This window comes from Lepidochelys olivacea (genome assembly GCF_965140295.1).
Source record: "Lepidochelys olivacea isolate rLepOli2 genome assembly, chromosome: 14".
NCBI lineage: Eukaryota > Metazoa > Chordata > Testudines > Cheloniidae > Lepidochelys > Lepidochelys olivacea.
The window spans coordinates 3,845,076-3,859,755 of NC_140424.1; the positions used below are offsets into that span (position 1 = coordinate 3,845,076).

The window sequence follows — 14,680 nt, forward strand, 5'->3', positions numbered from 1 at the left end:
GAGTCAACGGAGGCACCTGCCAGTGGCTCAGGGAGGCAGCTGGGCTGGCGTGTGCTCACCTGACGGGGCTGAGGCTGGCCTTGGGAGGGGGTGACTCCTACCAGTTGCTGTTCGGCCTGGTGTCCGGCGCCTGCAATGCCGTGGGTACCATGGGGAGGTGTATGCACCGTGAGAGGGGACGGGGGCCCCGTGGGGTGCTCTGGGGATCCAGTGGGTTTCATTTTGCCCCCTTTGCCTCTCTTTCTAGATGACGTTTCGCCATATTTCAAAACGGAGCCGGTCCGGAGCCAGGTCCACCTGGAAGGGAACCGCTTGGTCCTGACCTGCATGGCCGAGGGCAGCTGGCCCCTGGAGTTCAAGTGGCTTCACAACAACAAGGAGCTGACCAAGTTCTCTCTGGAATACAGGTGAGCGAGCCCCTAGGCCCGCCCTGCCCTGCCCCGGTGGGGAACTGCCGGGACCTTTCCTCAGCAACGGCGCTGGGGAGGCTTCCGCGTCTTGACTGTTTCTTCTGCTCAGGCTGTTGTGGGGTGGAGCGAGGGGAGCTGGCCTGGCGCTGGGGGACCCCAGGTGAGGGCACATAAGTGTCCTGTGAAGCGGAAGAGTTCCCCCGTGGTCTGGGCCCACAGAGGGGGTGGCTTGCTGGGGAGGTGGGATGCAGGGACAAGCTCGGAGCCAAGATGAAGTGACGTTGCCCTCTCCCCACATCCCTGGGCCCAATCCACCCGAGGGCAGGAAATCGCTAACAATGTCACCAGCCGTCCGCCCCCGTAGGTTGATCAGCGATCGAGGAGCAGGCAGGGCCCCCAGGATGTGCCGGGATGCACCAGCCCCCACAGCCAAGGCACTGGAGAGCGGCTAAAGGGCCAGGGCTGAGGAAAAAGTGAAGAGTAGCAGGAGACGTGTCCCCCTTTGTTCTCCGAGCTCCTGTCCCTTGCTAAGGGCCCCGCTGGGCAGCGAGGGTGGCAGGTGCCGGCGGTGGTTTTCCTGGGGCGTGGGCAACTGCCCTGTGCTGGCCATGGGTGTCCAAGAGGCCTGTGGGAATTGACAGTTAATTCCCAGATTCACCCCCTTCTCCCAGACGCTACGGTCTAGTCTCTGGCTTGTGCCCGTTGGGGGCAGTCTGCCCACCTGTTGCCCTGCAGGCTGCCCCGTGAACACTGTGGCAGGGGCTTTTGGGAGGTGGCTGAGCAGGGACTCAGGATTGACAGGGACGAGGTGGCCACGGTGCAGCCCATGCCAATGCCATGCCAATGCGATCTGTGGCTGCCGTCCCCTTGACCGTGGAGTGCGGCCTGGGGAGACTACAGGTCCCAGCATTCAGTGCTCCATCTTGGCCCAGCACAGGGGATTAAGGGGGAATGTTGCATGCTGGGACTTGTAGTCTCAGCTGGCTGCCCCTCTGCAGGAGATGAGAGCAGCTGGTATCGGCCACATTTTAGGCAAATGACGTGGCTCCCTCCCCCCAAGGTTCCTCAGGCCTGGCCCCTGGTTCTGGTCCATCTGGGTGGGAGGGAAGGAGCCGTGCGTGTGGTGCCCCTGGGTCGGCGCACGCTGCTGAGCATGCCAAGGGCTGCCTTGCCGCGTCTGGGGAAGCGGATTTGAGCAGGCCGGTGTCGGGAGGGAGTGCTCAGGCAGAGCGGCATGCGGACTGCGCAGTGGGCAGAGGCCAAGGCGACCCTGCTGGCATGCAGCACACCCAGGGCACGGTCTGGAGAGGCCTGCATGTTTGTCAAGGGGGAAGGGGCAGGAACCGGAGCCTGCCGGGCCTGCTGAGGTCCCTGCTTTCCCAGGAGGGTTTAAAACCCGTTTCCCAGGAGCAGTTTGGCTGTGGACTCCCTCTGCCCCGGACCAGCACCACCCCCTGGCCGAGACGTTCCCAGGGAGCGAGTGCGGGACCCGGGGGGGCATGGGGAAACCCACTGGATGTTGAAATATTATAGTGCAGTAGCACCTGGAAGCCACGGGTAGGGATGGGGCCCTCACTGTGCTAGGCTGTCCCAGGCTGACCCCACCTGGGACTGATCAGCTGCCGCCCACTGAGACTGGGAGGCCAAGGACCCGGTGATAACTTGAAGATCACCTGGTCCTCATAAAAGCCAGCAGGAGCCCAGCAGAACTGCGGCAAGTCGGTAGATCCTGCATGAGCAGCTGGGACCGGGTTTCTAGCCAGCTCAGGCAGGTGGCCTGCAAAGAGTGATCCTGCAGGGAGCAGGCTAGGAAGGAGAAGGAAGCAGTGAGGCCTTTGACAGGCAGGCAGGCAGCCAGTGTGGGGTAATTCTGGCGAGGAGCTGGCTCCAACAGAAGACCCCTGGTCAGGGGAGAGGATCGGATTGACCTGTTGAATTTATGTCACACTGTTTGATTTGGAAGGTCCAGAGCTGAGGCCTGGGAGAAAAGGGACTGGGGCCTCTGGCAGGAGAGCACGTGGGCCAGGGCATCCGCCTGGTGGCTTCCCCAGGCACCGGACACACGTGTAACCCAAAGACAGCCCCTGCCCGGGTGGCTACAGCAAACGGGGGCAGGGGGCTGGGTACTGATTTGGGTCGGTGAGATCTGTGTGCGGCGTGCACCCCGCTCTGTTAATCCATTAACGCTGGGCAGAGCGCTTTGAAGATGAAAAGCGCCGCATGCTAATATTGCAGAGCTGTGTACTTAGCCGGTGCTCGCCATCTTCACGTTGTCCCGTGCTTTGACCATTATTGATAGCTTTCGCCGCGATTGGCAACGCCACCCCCTCCAGCCTGGCGATGATAGCCCCTCCCGCTGACCCCGGGGCCCATTGTCAGCTTTATTCCCAGCTCCCCGGCTCTCGTGGCAGGTGGGAGGAATCAGAAAGAAAAGCCACTGGCCCGGAGTCACAGCCGCTCAAGGCTCACCTTTAAATCAAGCCGGGCGCCTCTCCCCCTCTCCTCCATGTGTGTCATCCTCTCTATTTTAATCAATAATTCAGCCCTAGATAAGCCATTCCCCATTTCAAGTAATCAAATCCAAAAGCTTCTCGTTGCCGTAGCAACTCCTAAGTGGTCCAGGACCCTGGGAACTGCAGACAATGGGCCCGAGTGTGAAATCCCCTCCCTGACGGTCGCCTTGAGGGCCCCATTGTTGGCCGCTGGGCCCACGGCCTGCTATGAAGGGAAGTAACTTTGTTTTGTGTTAGCCGAGGGGGTGGGAGCAGAAGGCTCAGGAATGCCAGTCTCTGCCCTCGCTGCACTGGGTAGGATCTGACTTCTGGAGCTGTCTGGAGCCGTTCGCTTTCCTTGCAAGGCTGAAAGCGGGACCCGGCATGCGGGAAGGTTTGCTGAGCTCCCTGGCATGTCCGTGGGAGCACTCCGCAGGCAGACTGAGGGGGCACCTTGCGCAGGGCGGCTGGGGTGGGCTTCTGCTTTGAGGTTTATTTTTCCAGTTGAAATTCTGGGGTTGCAAGAAAAAATGCCAAACTAAGAGTCAAATTACCCCTCCCTGCTGTGCCCAGACAGGCAGCGAGCTCTGGGAAAGCCAGAGTCACACCCCGTCGCTCTGCACCCAGGGCCCATTCCTGGGCTCTGCACTCCAGCTAACCTCTTGGGGCATTTGCCTGAGTGAACAATGTCTCTGCAGCTCCCATCACCATCGCATCTGGGCATCGCACCATCATTAATGACTTTGTCTTTACATAAGCCCCTGGAGCTGGGCAAGTGTCATTTTCCCCATGTTATAGATAGGGAAACTGAGGCACAGAGCTGCAAAGGGTCTTGCCTGCAGTCACAGAGGCAGCTGGCTATTGAACCCAGAGCTCCCAAATACTGGCCCAGTGCCTTAGCCACAATCCTGCAGCGAGCGTAAGACCCTCCAGACTTGGCTTGCAGTGACTCTCTGGGGCGGGGCAGGGGAGGGGGGTGTCACTCACTAAGCCAACAAGCATAGAACAAATTGCCAGTGAGAGGGCGAGAGTGAAGCTGGTGCTGCCCAGTGGAGTGGGGGCCGGGTGGGTGAGGAAGAACCAGCACAACGTGTGGGTGTTTCACACGCAGCCCGTCACACGCCTCAGCCTTCCCTGCCCCCTGCTGTGAGAACAGACCCGCCCGCCCCAGCTCTTGCACCCTGAATTGGGAGGGAGGCACCACCGTGATGCCCGCAGCAGCCCCGTGGAGTGGGGGGGGAAGCCTTCCAGGGCAGCAGAGCCCAGGGTTCTTGGGAGCCCCCTACACTGCAGCCAGTCATGGGAACACAGCTGCCAGTTTGAGGGAGCTAGGGATCTGTGGGTACAAATGCTCCCATTCGGGCTTCTGACAACCCGCAGGCCCAGGAGACAGACAGACAGACAGACACACACACACACACACACCCCGCGGGCAGCTGGGGCAAACCCACCAAGACGCTTAGCACAGCCGACTCAGGGGACTGACCAGTCAGGGGAGGCACCAAGATGGGGACTTGAGGGCACTGTTGGAGTGGGAAGCGAGATGAGTGTCCCGACCGGGGTGTGGACTCCCAGACAGAGGGCTAGAGCTGGGAGCTAGAATCAGGCTGGGTTTGCTGCTCTGCCACCTGTGCATTTCTATAAACTCTCCTTCGATGCTGAAACATCCGGGAGGCAACAGAAAAGCCGGCGGGGCTGTGGGCGGGGTGGATCTCTGGGTCCCTGCGGGGGGCTGGGGATCGGTGTGGTGAGCAATATGGGGAGCCGATGAACCAGGGCAGCGAGAGAAGCGCTGAGGTGGAGGCCGACCCGACAGCTTATCTGGCAGCTGCTGTGGCGGTGTTTCCAAGGTGGGCTTATTTATTCATGTGACAGGTGCTGGGGCTGGGATTGTGGCATGCACACGGATCAGCCTGGAAAGGAGCCAGCCATTGCAGCTCTTAAAGGAGAAGACAGAAAACAGGCTCCTGATTAACGTGTTATGGTGTGGGGCAGTATGTCAAGGGGGCTCTTTCCGTCTTCTTGGAAAGTCCCGCAACAGCTGCACTGTGCAAGACCGGGACGCAGAGCCACTCGCTGCTCCCTCGCCCGCAGCGCCGCCCCGCTGGCCAGCGTAGGTGCTGCGGGGCATTTCGATACGGGCTGCCTCCGCTGAGAACCAAGCTGGTGTCGTCCTATCTTTGTTAGTGGCATGGGGAGGGGGAATCGAGGCCTTTCCCCATGGGAAAGGGTCACGTGGCTAGGGAGGCTTGGAAGGGTTAGCGGGATATCAGAAAATGTCCGTTTCACCACAAACCAATAGGTCCATCAAGGAGAAGTGAAATTTACAGCTAGGCAAAGTAAGGCAAATGCTGCCTGAGAACTCGTTCGAGTTGGATTTAAGGCTACTTCCTTTGTGTGTTCTGACACGGGATGATGACAGGTTGTGTTTTCAGGGTTACAGAGCAGTGGTTTTCAACCTTTTCTCATTTGCGAACCCCTAAAAAAATTTCCAATGAAGGGTGCAGACCCTTTTGGGGAATGTTAGACATAGTTTGTGGACCCCAGGTTGAAAACCACTGTTAGAGACCTTTAACTTTTTGAATCTCAAGTCTACTGTCATTAAATAATTGCCCGGCTTCCCCATTGTCTGACATCCCCACCCCATAATTTCCCACAACTGTGAAAATTTACATTGATAAAAATTAAAAAATAAACCTGCTTAAGAATAAACGTCACTGTTATCCATCGAAAGGTACAGAAATGAAAATGGGTTTTTGCCCAGCCTCTGGCTGGGAGAGGGATGGGGAGATGTGATGCCAGGGTGGGAGGGAGGGAAAGGAAAGGGACAAACAATAAAGATTAGACCTTCTCCAGGGCCTTGTCCAAGTTACTCAGCCTGCTTGCACCAGCTGGACACTGGAGAGAGAGTGCCTCTGAGCTGCTGGAGGAAGGAAACCTTTTCACTTTGCCAAACGGCAGCCAGTCACTTGTCTGGCGTGGAAAGGCAGGGCAGCTGACGTAGCCACTTCTCCAAGGACTCTCTGGCTGCCAGGGTCCAACTCCCAAGAGGGTCAGGGGGGATTAACCCCTTCAGTTATGGCCCCATCTTTCTCTCCCTGACTGCATCGGCCCGCGAGCCCTTGGAGTGATGGGGACATTCTCTGGATTTCACAGGGCTGTGGCCGGGTTTCCCAGGTTTTAGGTGTCAGGAGAGCAGGGCTGGGCTGAGGATGTCACGCCAACGGTCTTGCCCCTTGGTGACCTGGACACATTGGAAAACAAGCACCTGATGCAAAGTGAAAACCATCATCATCGCTCTAATAACTAGCCGTACCTCTGTGGCTCCCCGCAGGCTTCCCTCTCCTCAGTTAACCACGGCAGAAACGGAGGCCCGGGCACCCGACGACGAGTCTCAAGTCAGCGACAGAGCCTGGAGTTAGGAGCCAGGTCTCCTCTGCCCTTTCTGCTGGACCATGCTGCTGCCCCTGCCTGCGATGCACGTGGTCAGTCGTACCAATGCCATCTTCGACTGGTGGGTCAGCGTGCCCAGGGGAGAGGACCCTTTCTGATCCCCACCAGCTGGTCGTCCAGTGTTCTGGGCCAGGGGAGCTGCTCTCCCGTGTCTCAGCACATGGGGCTTGCAGGCCTAGTGTAAGCAAGTGCCAGGCCACTGAATTTGATGCCTCCTTTACCCCATGGCTGGATTTGGCCCCACATGACATCAAGGCTCTCAGTGCTCTAGGGTACAAGCTGGACTGGCCAGCGTGTGGAAACCCCTCCGTTTCCAGGCCAGAGGTGTCGGTGAAAACAGGAGTCATTAAGCCCGGCGGGTGGCACAGTTCATGTCTTGATGAGAGTTACGTTAGATCTCCCATTGGCGATGAGGAATGGGGAGCCCGAAGAGGGGCCCAGATTAGCTGAAGCACTCTCAGGCCAGGAGCAAAACGTGGTCCCCATTGCTGCGGGAATAATGCAAAATGTCAACCATTAAATTGGATTGTGGGAACCCGAGTAAGAACAGGGTGGGGGTGGAGGGGCGGCGTGCACAGTCTGTGGAGGAGAGTCTGCAAAGGGGGTGCTGAGGTCACGGGGACAAGGCCGCCCCAAATGCACCCTGCAGCATCCACCACTGTCGTGTCCCGGTGCCGAGAGTGGGTGGGTTGGGTTTACTACAGGCAGCGTGGCCTCCTGATTAGCATAGGAGACCTGGAGTCCGGACTCCTGGGTTCTATTCCCACCACTGAGCTGGGCAGTGGGGGCTAGTGGTTAGAGCAGTGGGGCTCTGGGGGTCTGCTTGCTGGCTCTGGGAAGAAGCGTGGTTTAGTAATTAAAGGACTGGTAGTCAGGACTTCTGGGTTCTATTTCCGGGTCTGCCACTGACTCATTGGGTGGCCACGGGAGAGTCACCGTCTAGCTCTGGGCCTCAGTTTCTCCATCTGTAATATACGAGCAGGGCCCATATTGCTGAAGCGCTTTGAGATCATTGGCTGAAAGGTTTCATGTAAGTGTGACGGTCACGGTTGTCTCTTGGGTGCAAAGGTGGCCGTTTTTTGAGAAGGCTCCAGATTCCCCAATCCAGCTTCCAGCCAGAGGCTTGTGAGAGAAAACAACCACGTGCTGCGGGGAAAGGCAAACAAGTCAACCCGTCGATCTGCAGCTAATGAAGCAAATCACTGCCTAACTCTAACCCTCTTCTCTAGCCGCTCGGGCCCAGCCGGCCCTCGGCAGCTTGGTGCCGCCTGAGTCTCCGTGGAGACGGACGCCATTGAGGCGAGGGTCTGGGCCTCTTGTCTGGAAGTGGGGGGCTGCTGGTGAGGAAGCAGAAGCACCAGAATTAGTTGTGATGGGCCTAAATGGAAGGTTAATAGAGATGTAGGTGGCACGGTGCCAGCCAGAGGGGCGGTAGTAATTAGCTGCTAACGAGTTTAGAAATGGACTTGTCCTTGGGGACAGTAGGGCTGGCCTGGATGCAAGGGCAGGGCTGGGAGATCCCTTTATGCCAAGGGCTCCCGCCTTTCTCTGACCCTCGGGAGGGTTGCGCCGGGGTGCGGCCATGGGCACCTCTCCAGCGGGCGAGCGGATCGACGCCGTGGAGCTGCCGCTGGGCCCGGCTGGCCTTGCAGAGCGTCTCGCTCCCCAGTGCTCCGGCAGTTTCGTTCTTTGCTGCCAGTTTAGGCTTGGAAGAGCTCGCACCTGCCATCCGTCTGTGCTGCGGGCCCTGGTGCAAAAGGAACAAGGCAGGCCCCCCGTGTGCGCCCCCAGGAAACCCTTCACTTCTCCTTCACTGCCCCCAGGAAACCCATCTTCTCCTTCACTGCCCTGGGCCCCGGCATGGCTGGGTCATTGCAGTGGGTTTGCTTGGGCAGCTCTTCCCAGCACCGGGGCGAAGGATGTGGAGCTGCCTGGGTCTCTGCTACACATCAGGTGGGAGTGGCGAATGGAGAGGCAACCCACCGCCACGTCATTACAGGTTACAAAATCAAGCACCAAACTAGGCCGGCGGTCTCTTTCCAACATCCCGTGGGTGGCTGCACCCCTTGGCTTGCCAGGGGCCTAGCGACAAGCCAGAGCCGTGTAGCTGTGTGGCTGTTACTTTCAGCATCGGACTGATCAGGCAGCCCGCCGGGGCAGAGCTAGCCTGCGTAGCAATATGCTCTACCTGGTCCGTTCAGCGTGCTCCGGCTATGTACAGCGCCAGGGACTGTAAGTCAAGCAGCATGCACCATACGGCTGCCAGCCGGTCACTCCCACTGGGATGCTTTGGGGCTTAGCAGCGATGCTGAAATGTGACCTGAAACCCAATGCTGCGGCTTTCTTTCCCCTTTCTCCGGAGCCGAGCTCAGCCAGCCCTGCCAATAGCTCGCTCCTAATGGCACAATTACTGCACTGTGCAGCCCTCGTAACAGGAAAATCACTCACGGTTGTTCAGCAAATACCAGTTTCAGGGTGGAAAAAAGTAATTACGCGGGTCAAAATTGTTTATCATCTTTAGTGCTTCTCTTCACTAGCCGGGGTTTCTGCTCGGATCAATTGCTTTACCAGTGAAGTTATTTCACAATTAACAGTGAATTTTGCCGCATCTGGAGAGAGTGTTTTCCCTTCAGGTACATCAGGAGAAAGGTAATTGGATTGTAGAGTCTGCTGTTATAATGCTTAGTACAGGGGACTCCTGGGTTCTAATCCTGGCTCTGCAAGTCCCTGGCTTTCCTCTGCGCCCTCAGTTTCCCCTCTTGTTAAGGGGTTCCAGTTGGAGGGTGTGGGGCTTAATGCAATCGTTAAGCAAATTGGTGCCGCTGGGTGGAAGGTGCTTTCGAAATGCACAACATGATTATTTATTTGTATTGCGGTACACTAAGGGGGCAGGACCCAGACCCCAAAGGTATTTAGGCACCTCGATTTCAAGGGGAGTTAGGCACCAAAATTCCATTGAGGAGCTGGGCCCAGGGACCTGTTACTCTGGGCCCGATTCAAGCCTAACACCAGTCAAGGTCTCTACCCTGAAGCACTGAGTTTCAGACGAGACACAACAGGTGTTGACAGCAGACTCCAGAGGAGCACCTGGGAGCCAGCAGACAGCGACAGGGTGGGGTGAGCGCTGGCCATTGATAGCTATTCACTATCTGATCGGTTCCATTGCCAGGGCTATGAATTAGTGCCCAGTTTGATTTGTAGTTGTTTAAAGTGGCACAAGGGCAGCCCGGTTACCAAGCCAGCTGAGTAATCTCTGTGCCTTGATCCTTCCGTCTTGGCACCAGCCCAGGAAGGAAGCAGTTTGGGGTATTGTCGCCCGGTAGCAGCCCTGGGTACAGCTGGAGAAGAGAAGTACCGGCTGACTCCTGGCTTGGTTGCTCTGTCGCTCGATCCTCTCTCTCCATCCAGGCGTTCGCCCCGGGAGGCCCGGCTTGGTCAGCAGAGATGCAGGCCAGAGCGTTAGGAGTTGGCTGATAGCCTAGGAGTTGATGGCCACCCTAGACACTGGTTATTGTCTGTGTCACCGTATCGCCCCGAGACCGAGCCAGGACACTGTTGCGCTAGGCCAGGCCAGAAAGCCAGTCCCTGCCCCAAAGAGCTGGCAGCCTGCCCCCGTGAAACTGGGGTGTCCAAGATGCCAGCTGCCTGCCCAGTGAGAAATGCCTGGATGCGAGATGGGAGTTCTGGATTTGGGTTGGCTTCTTGTTATCCTTTGCACCCGCCCTCTGGGCTAGGTTTGGCCCAAGGCTCTGTGTGGAACACAGAGAGGGGAACGGCTTTGCCCAGCTTCGCAGAGTGAGGCAGTCGCAGGGCTGGCCCAGGAACCCAGGCGTCCTGTCTCTGTCTCCCATTTAACCACTCCAGCAATCTCCTCTCTCTCTCTCCCCGGACAGGAAAGCAGCCCTTGGCCACACGCAGGGCAGAGTCCCCCCATCCCCCTGGGGAGGGCAGTGACCCAACAGGCCCAGGCCCTCTCTGACCCCCCCATGCCCATGGGGAGGGAGGTCCGTGACCCCAGAAGAGTTTAGAACAGTGCACCCTTTGAATCTGGAGGCTACATCCGCCCCTGCCTACACCCCATCCATGCCGCCCCCTGGCAAGACAGATTCCTCCCTCGCCAAGAGCAGGGAGCGTCTGAGGAAGTGGCAGCCTGTCTGCCGAGGCTCCGCGCAAGGAGCCGGTGGACGGTGGTTCCCGGAAAGCCCTTGGCCAGCTGGCTGCAGCGCTGGGGGCTCCTTGCCCTGGCATGGGGACAGCCCAGGCTCCAGTTGCTCTTGCCAAACAAAGCATCACTAATTCCCAAAGCAAGCGCCATGCCCCCCAGCCTGGCGTCTGCTCCATTGCTTTCGTTGCCCACCTTGCACCGGATCTGGGTGCTGTCGCGGGCAGCCCGTCGTGGGTGCAACTGCCCTGGAGTCCCTCCCCCCGCATACACCGAGCCCTCAAACCGATTGAAAAGAGCAGGGAAGTAGGAAGGAGCGGGGGCACGAAGGCTGATTAGCCCAGCGAGGGCTCCTGCGCTGCCTTTCAGTCATTATGGCATTTAAGACTAATAAGTTCACTTTTTTCTTTTTAAAGAAAAGAACCTGTCTCCCGGCTTTGCACCGGCGTTTCCATAGTAACCCCCCTCTTCTCCCCTGCCTCAGTCAGGGCCTGGCACGCAAAGGGGGGCGACTTGTGGAGGTGCCGAGAAGGGCGAGGGGGAAGGATGCAGGTCAGGGAGCCCTTCCTCCTCGCGCAGCCCTGGGGTTGCACCAGCCTGGTGCAGAGCTGGCGAGCTTCCCCCATGAAGCGTGCTGGGCTCATCCTTGTGGCTCCAACAGCCCGGCCTACGGGGCGCTGCAAGGATACAGAAGATCGCTGTGCTGGTTAGCTTGTGTCTGTGCACCAGTCTCTGCAGGTCAGCTCCCACCCTCCCCTTTTACCTGCCTGGTGCATGTGTCTGGAAAAATCCTGGGGAGGCTCTCAGGGAAAAGCTAAACAGCTCAGAGGAGGGTTTCGTCCTTCCTTAAGGAGAAGGCAGCTTAACGCAGCGTCTCTGGAGAGTTTTGAGGCCGAGAAGTTGGAAAGATTTTGCCTATTGTGTGCTGCACTCTCTCTATCCCAGCCCGGTGCGCACACACTCCTATGGCTCGGGGCTAAGAAATTTTTCTGCGGTTTCTCTCTCCAGCGTGTGGCTCTCCTGTGGGTTCTCCGGAGTCTGAGCTCTTTTCATACACGGAATCATAACATGCAAATCAGGCCGTGCGATGTCTTCAATGAAACCCTCCGAAGGAAAGAGCTTCTCTGGCGGATTGAGGATATTTATTTCTCGTGCAAGAAATTTAACATGCAGATTGGTTAGAGCTGGTAATTTATCACATGAGATTGTCGTATTAGGGTTTGCATTGAGTCCTGCTCCCTTCTGAAATTACATCGCGCATATATTAGAATATGGAAGGACGGACGGACTCTCACACACACGCCCCTCTCCCTCTATTAAATAAATTCTCATTCCGCTTCCATCCCTTTTCCCCTCCACATCTGGTGCAGGACTCCAGCGCCCACCCAGAGGATTTCCCACGTTTTCCCAAGAACCCAGAAGCCCTCTGCCAGAAGCATGGAGACTAGGAAAATTTAATTAGCTCCTTGGCTTGCATATTAGCTTCGTCAGACACATCGCTCACCCCCCAAAACATTTTTGCATGACTAATTCCCCACAAGGCTCTGGTTTGGGTTTCCTTTGCTATGCCACAGCCCCCACACCGCCTCGCTCGGGCCAGATGCCCGCGGGTTCTCTTTCTGGCACAGGATTGTCGTTTTGGCTCTTGTAATACCTTTTCGGAGGAAGCTGGGAAGAAAACGGGCCTAGTTCTGCTCTCGCTCCCACCGGTTTCCCTCTGGAGCGGCTCTGCCCGAGTCAGTGGTTTTGCACCAGTGCGAAGCTGACGCAAGCGAGAGCAAGAATCGGCTGCTGAAACCAGAGAGCAGAATCCCAGTTTGATTTCTGGGCTCCTTCCTCGCGCCTCACAAGTAAATGGCCACCGGCTGTGGGGATCTGAGCTGAGCGAAGAGCTCAGGGTTTGGCTGTCTGATCGGAATTGACCGCAGGGGTGAGGGAAATGCAGCCAGTTAAAAATCAGACACATCCCAAACCCTGCAAGGTTCTTGAGGGTTCAGTGAACTTTACATTTAAACCAGAGCGGGAAGGAGGAGTGGAAAGGGTGGGGGACCCGTGTCCGTCAGGCTTTGCCCTGCCTGTGGGGACCCACATTCCAGTGAGCCAGGTGGCCACCGCCTGGCCAGGGATTGGGGCGGATTGGAGAAGCAGCGGGTTTGCAGTCACTTCTCCCGCCGGCGCCCCCCACTCACAGTGGTGAGTCCCCACCCCCGCCCTGTGGGAGGCTGCTGCTTCTGCCCTTTCTGGGTGTCACTTCGTTTGAAGGGTCTGCTCAGTGCCGCGTGTATGTATGTACCAGTGCCCTGTACTGGGGGCAATCGGGACCGCTCTACTGCGTGTGACAGGCCCCTCCGAGGTAGGGGAGACTTTTCTTTGATTCACATAGCTGGGGTGCGTGCTTCTGGAGCAGGGGGCTCTGAGTTCTGGCCCCATTGCTGGCAGGAGGGTCCATGCAGCGCAGTGTCCCCATCGAATTATTTGTTTCTGGAGAAGAGGAACAAAGTTTAAAAAACACTGAAAAGGCCAATATCATGGGAAGCCCTAGGGGGGTGTTTCCCGGTTATATTTGGAAAGAGACACTTTTTTGATTTTCAGTTTTCTCCTGAGCCCTGACCTACCCAGGTTGGTATGTTATTGTAGGGTTGCTCTGGAGGGCGGGGCTGCGTGTGTTATTGTAGGATAGCCAAGCTGTGCGTGTTGATTGGTTAATGGGGAGGGGAGGTGTCCGTGGAAGAGCTGGGGTTACAGATCCAGTGTCTATTCGTGAGTTTGGATCAGCAGTCCAGGAAGGCACTCACCCCAGCAGCGGAGGAAAGTAGGACGTGTTCCCAGCCTCCTGCCCTGACCTTGGCTCTGTCCCTCTTAGATACTGAAACATGAATAGCCGTCTTGTTGTTTGTGCCTCTCTCCGGCCCGACGTGGCTGGGCTCTCCGCCCCTTGCGCGCCGTAGGAAGCCAGCAGATTAATGCATGTGCATAAATTATTAAACAGCTTATTGTTCTAGCCGGACCAATTGAGCTGGCGATTTACAAGGCCGCTGGAGTTACTGGAATTCCCCTGACCACAGCAAAAGGACTCTTTGCAGGAGCCGCCAAGGATGGCTCTGGCCTCATGTGTCAAAATGCAGCTTTCTCCAATCAGGAGCTAATTGAGATTCAATAATGCCGTTAACATGAGCTGATTAAATACCAGGGGGATGGTTAAAAACATATTGAGTGAGGCCTCGGCTGGGGCTGGCCACGGCTCTCTGCATGTGGGGAGCTGGTAAATCTTGCTAAGTGTGTTTTAATGCTCTCTTGCCATGTCCTGATCACACAATAACGATTCTCGTACATGTCCCCCTGTAGAATTAATTAGTCGTTATACAGTGTGTTAATCAAAGGGGCTGTGCCAAGGCTCTGCGATCCCAAATCTATTGAGCTGCTGCTTACCGTGGCTTGTGTTGAAAGCGTCACTGGACCTTGCGGCGTTCTGGTTTTTAATTTGCTAAAGCAGATGCTTCAGCTGCGACGTCCCCTCACCCCCCAAAATAAATCAGTGGCATAAGCCATTAAACATCCCTTCAATAACAAACCAGCCTGCACGATCCTGGGCAACCCTACGCTAACAAAGGGAGTGTTAGCATCCCAGGGCTCGTAAGCACCCGTGCTGTACAATAACAAACCAGCACTTGCAGCCCAGCCCTCGTGAGTGACCCTATGATAATAAAGTGACATGAGCTTCGGGTGATGTCTTGGGTCAGGCGGCCACCCCCCAAAATAGCCCAGATGCCTTTGCATCGGATTTGCTGCCACAGAGGGAAGTGCTAGCCACTGTTTCTAGTTGTTTCATCTTCATGGGAGCAGAGGGCTGGGGAAGGAGCCCACAAGGGCATCTCCCACCCGAACCAACAAAGCAGATGAGCCTAGAAATCCCCACGTCTCCTCCCCTGGGCAGAAGGGGCTGTTTTGCCAGCAGGTTCGCCCAGGGGAGCAGGTGTGGGTCACCCCGGTTCCAAACCCCTTTTGGAGGGAAAGGGCTTTGGGAGATGGATTTCCTGGGGCAGCTCAGGGGCCGTTCCTTTTCTCTGCCCCTTGGCCTTTGCTGCCCCGGCATTGGATGCAGCGTCATTCTCCCAGGCCTGGAAGAAAAGACCTACTGCGTGGATTGATTTGGTTTAGCCTAT

The 14,680-nt window shown here is 57.1% G+C and overlaps 1 protein-coding gene across 4 annotated transcripts in view; it reads left to right on the forward strand.

Annotated features, from left to right (window-relative positions):
* SDK2 (sidekick cell adhesion molecule 2) overlaps positions 1–14,680 on the forward strand; it is a 171,543-nt gene that overhangs the window by 85,694 nt on the left and 71,169 nt on the right. For all 4 annotated transcript variants that reach the window (XM_084647193.1, XM_084647195.1, XM_084647194.1 and 1 more), the window contains exon 2: positions 248–407. In XM_084647193.1, the coding sequence (XP_084503319.1) occupies positions 248–407 (160 nt within the window). The remainder of the gene's footprint in view (positions 1–247; positions 408–14,680) is intronic.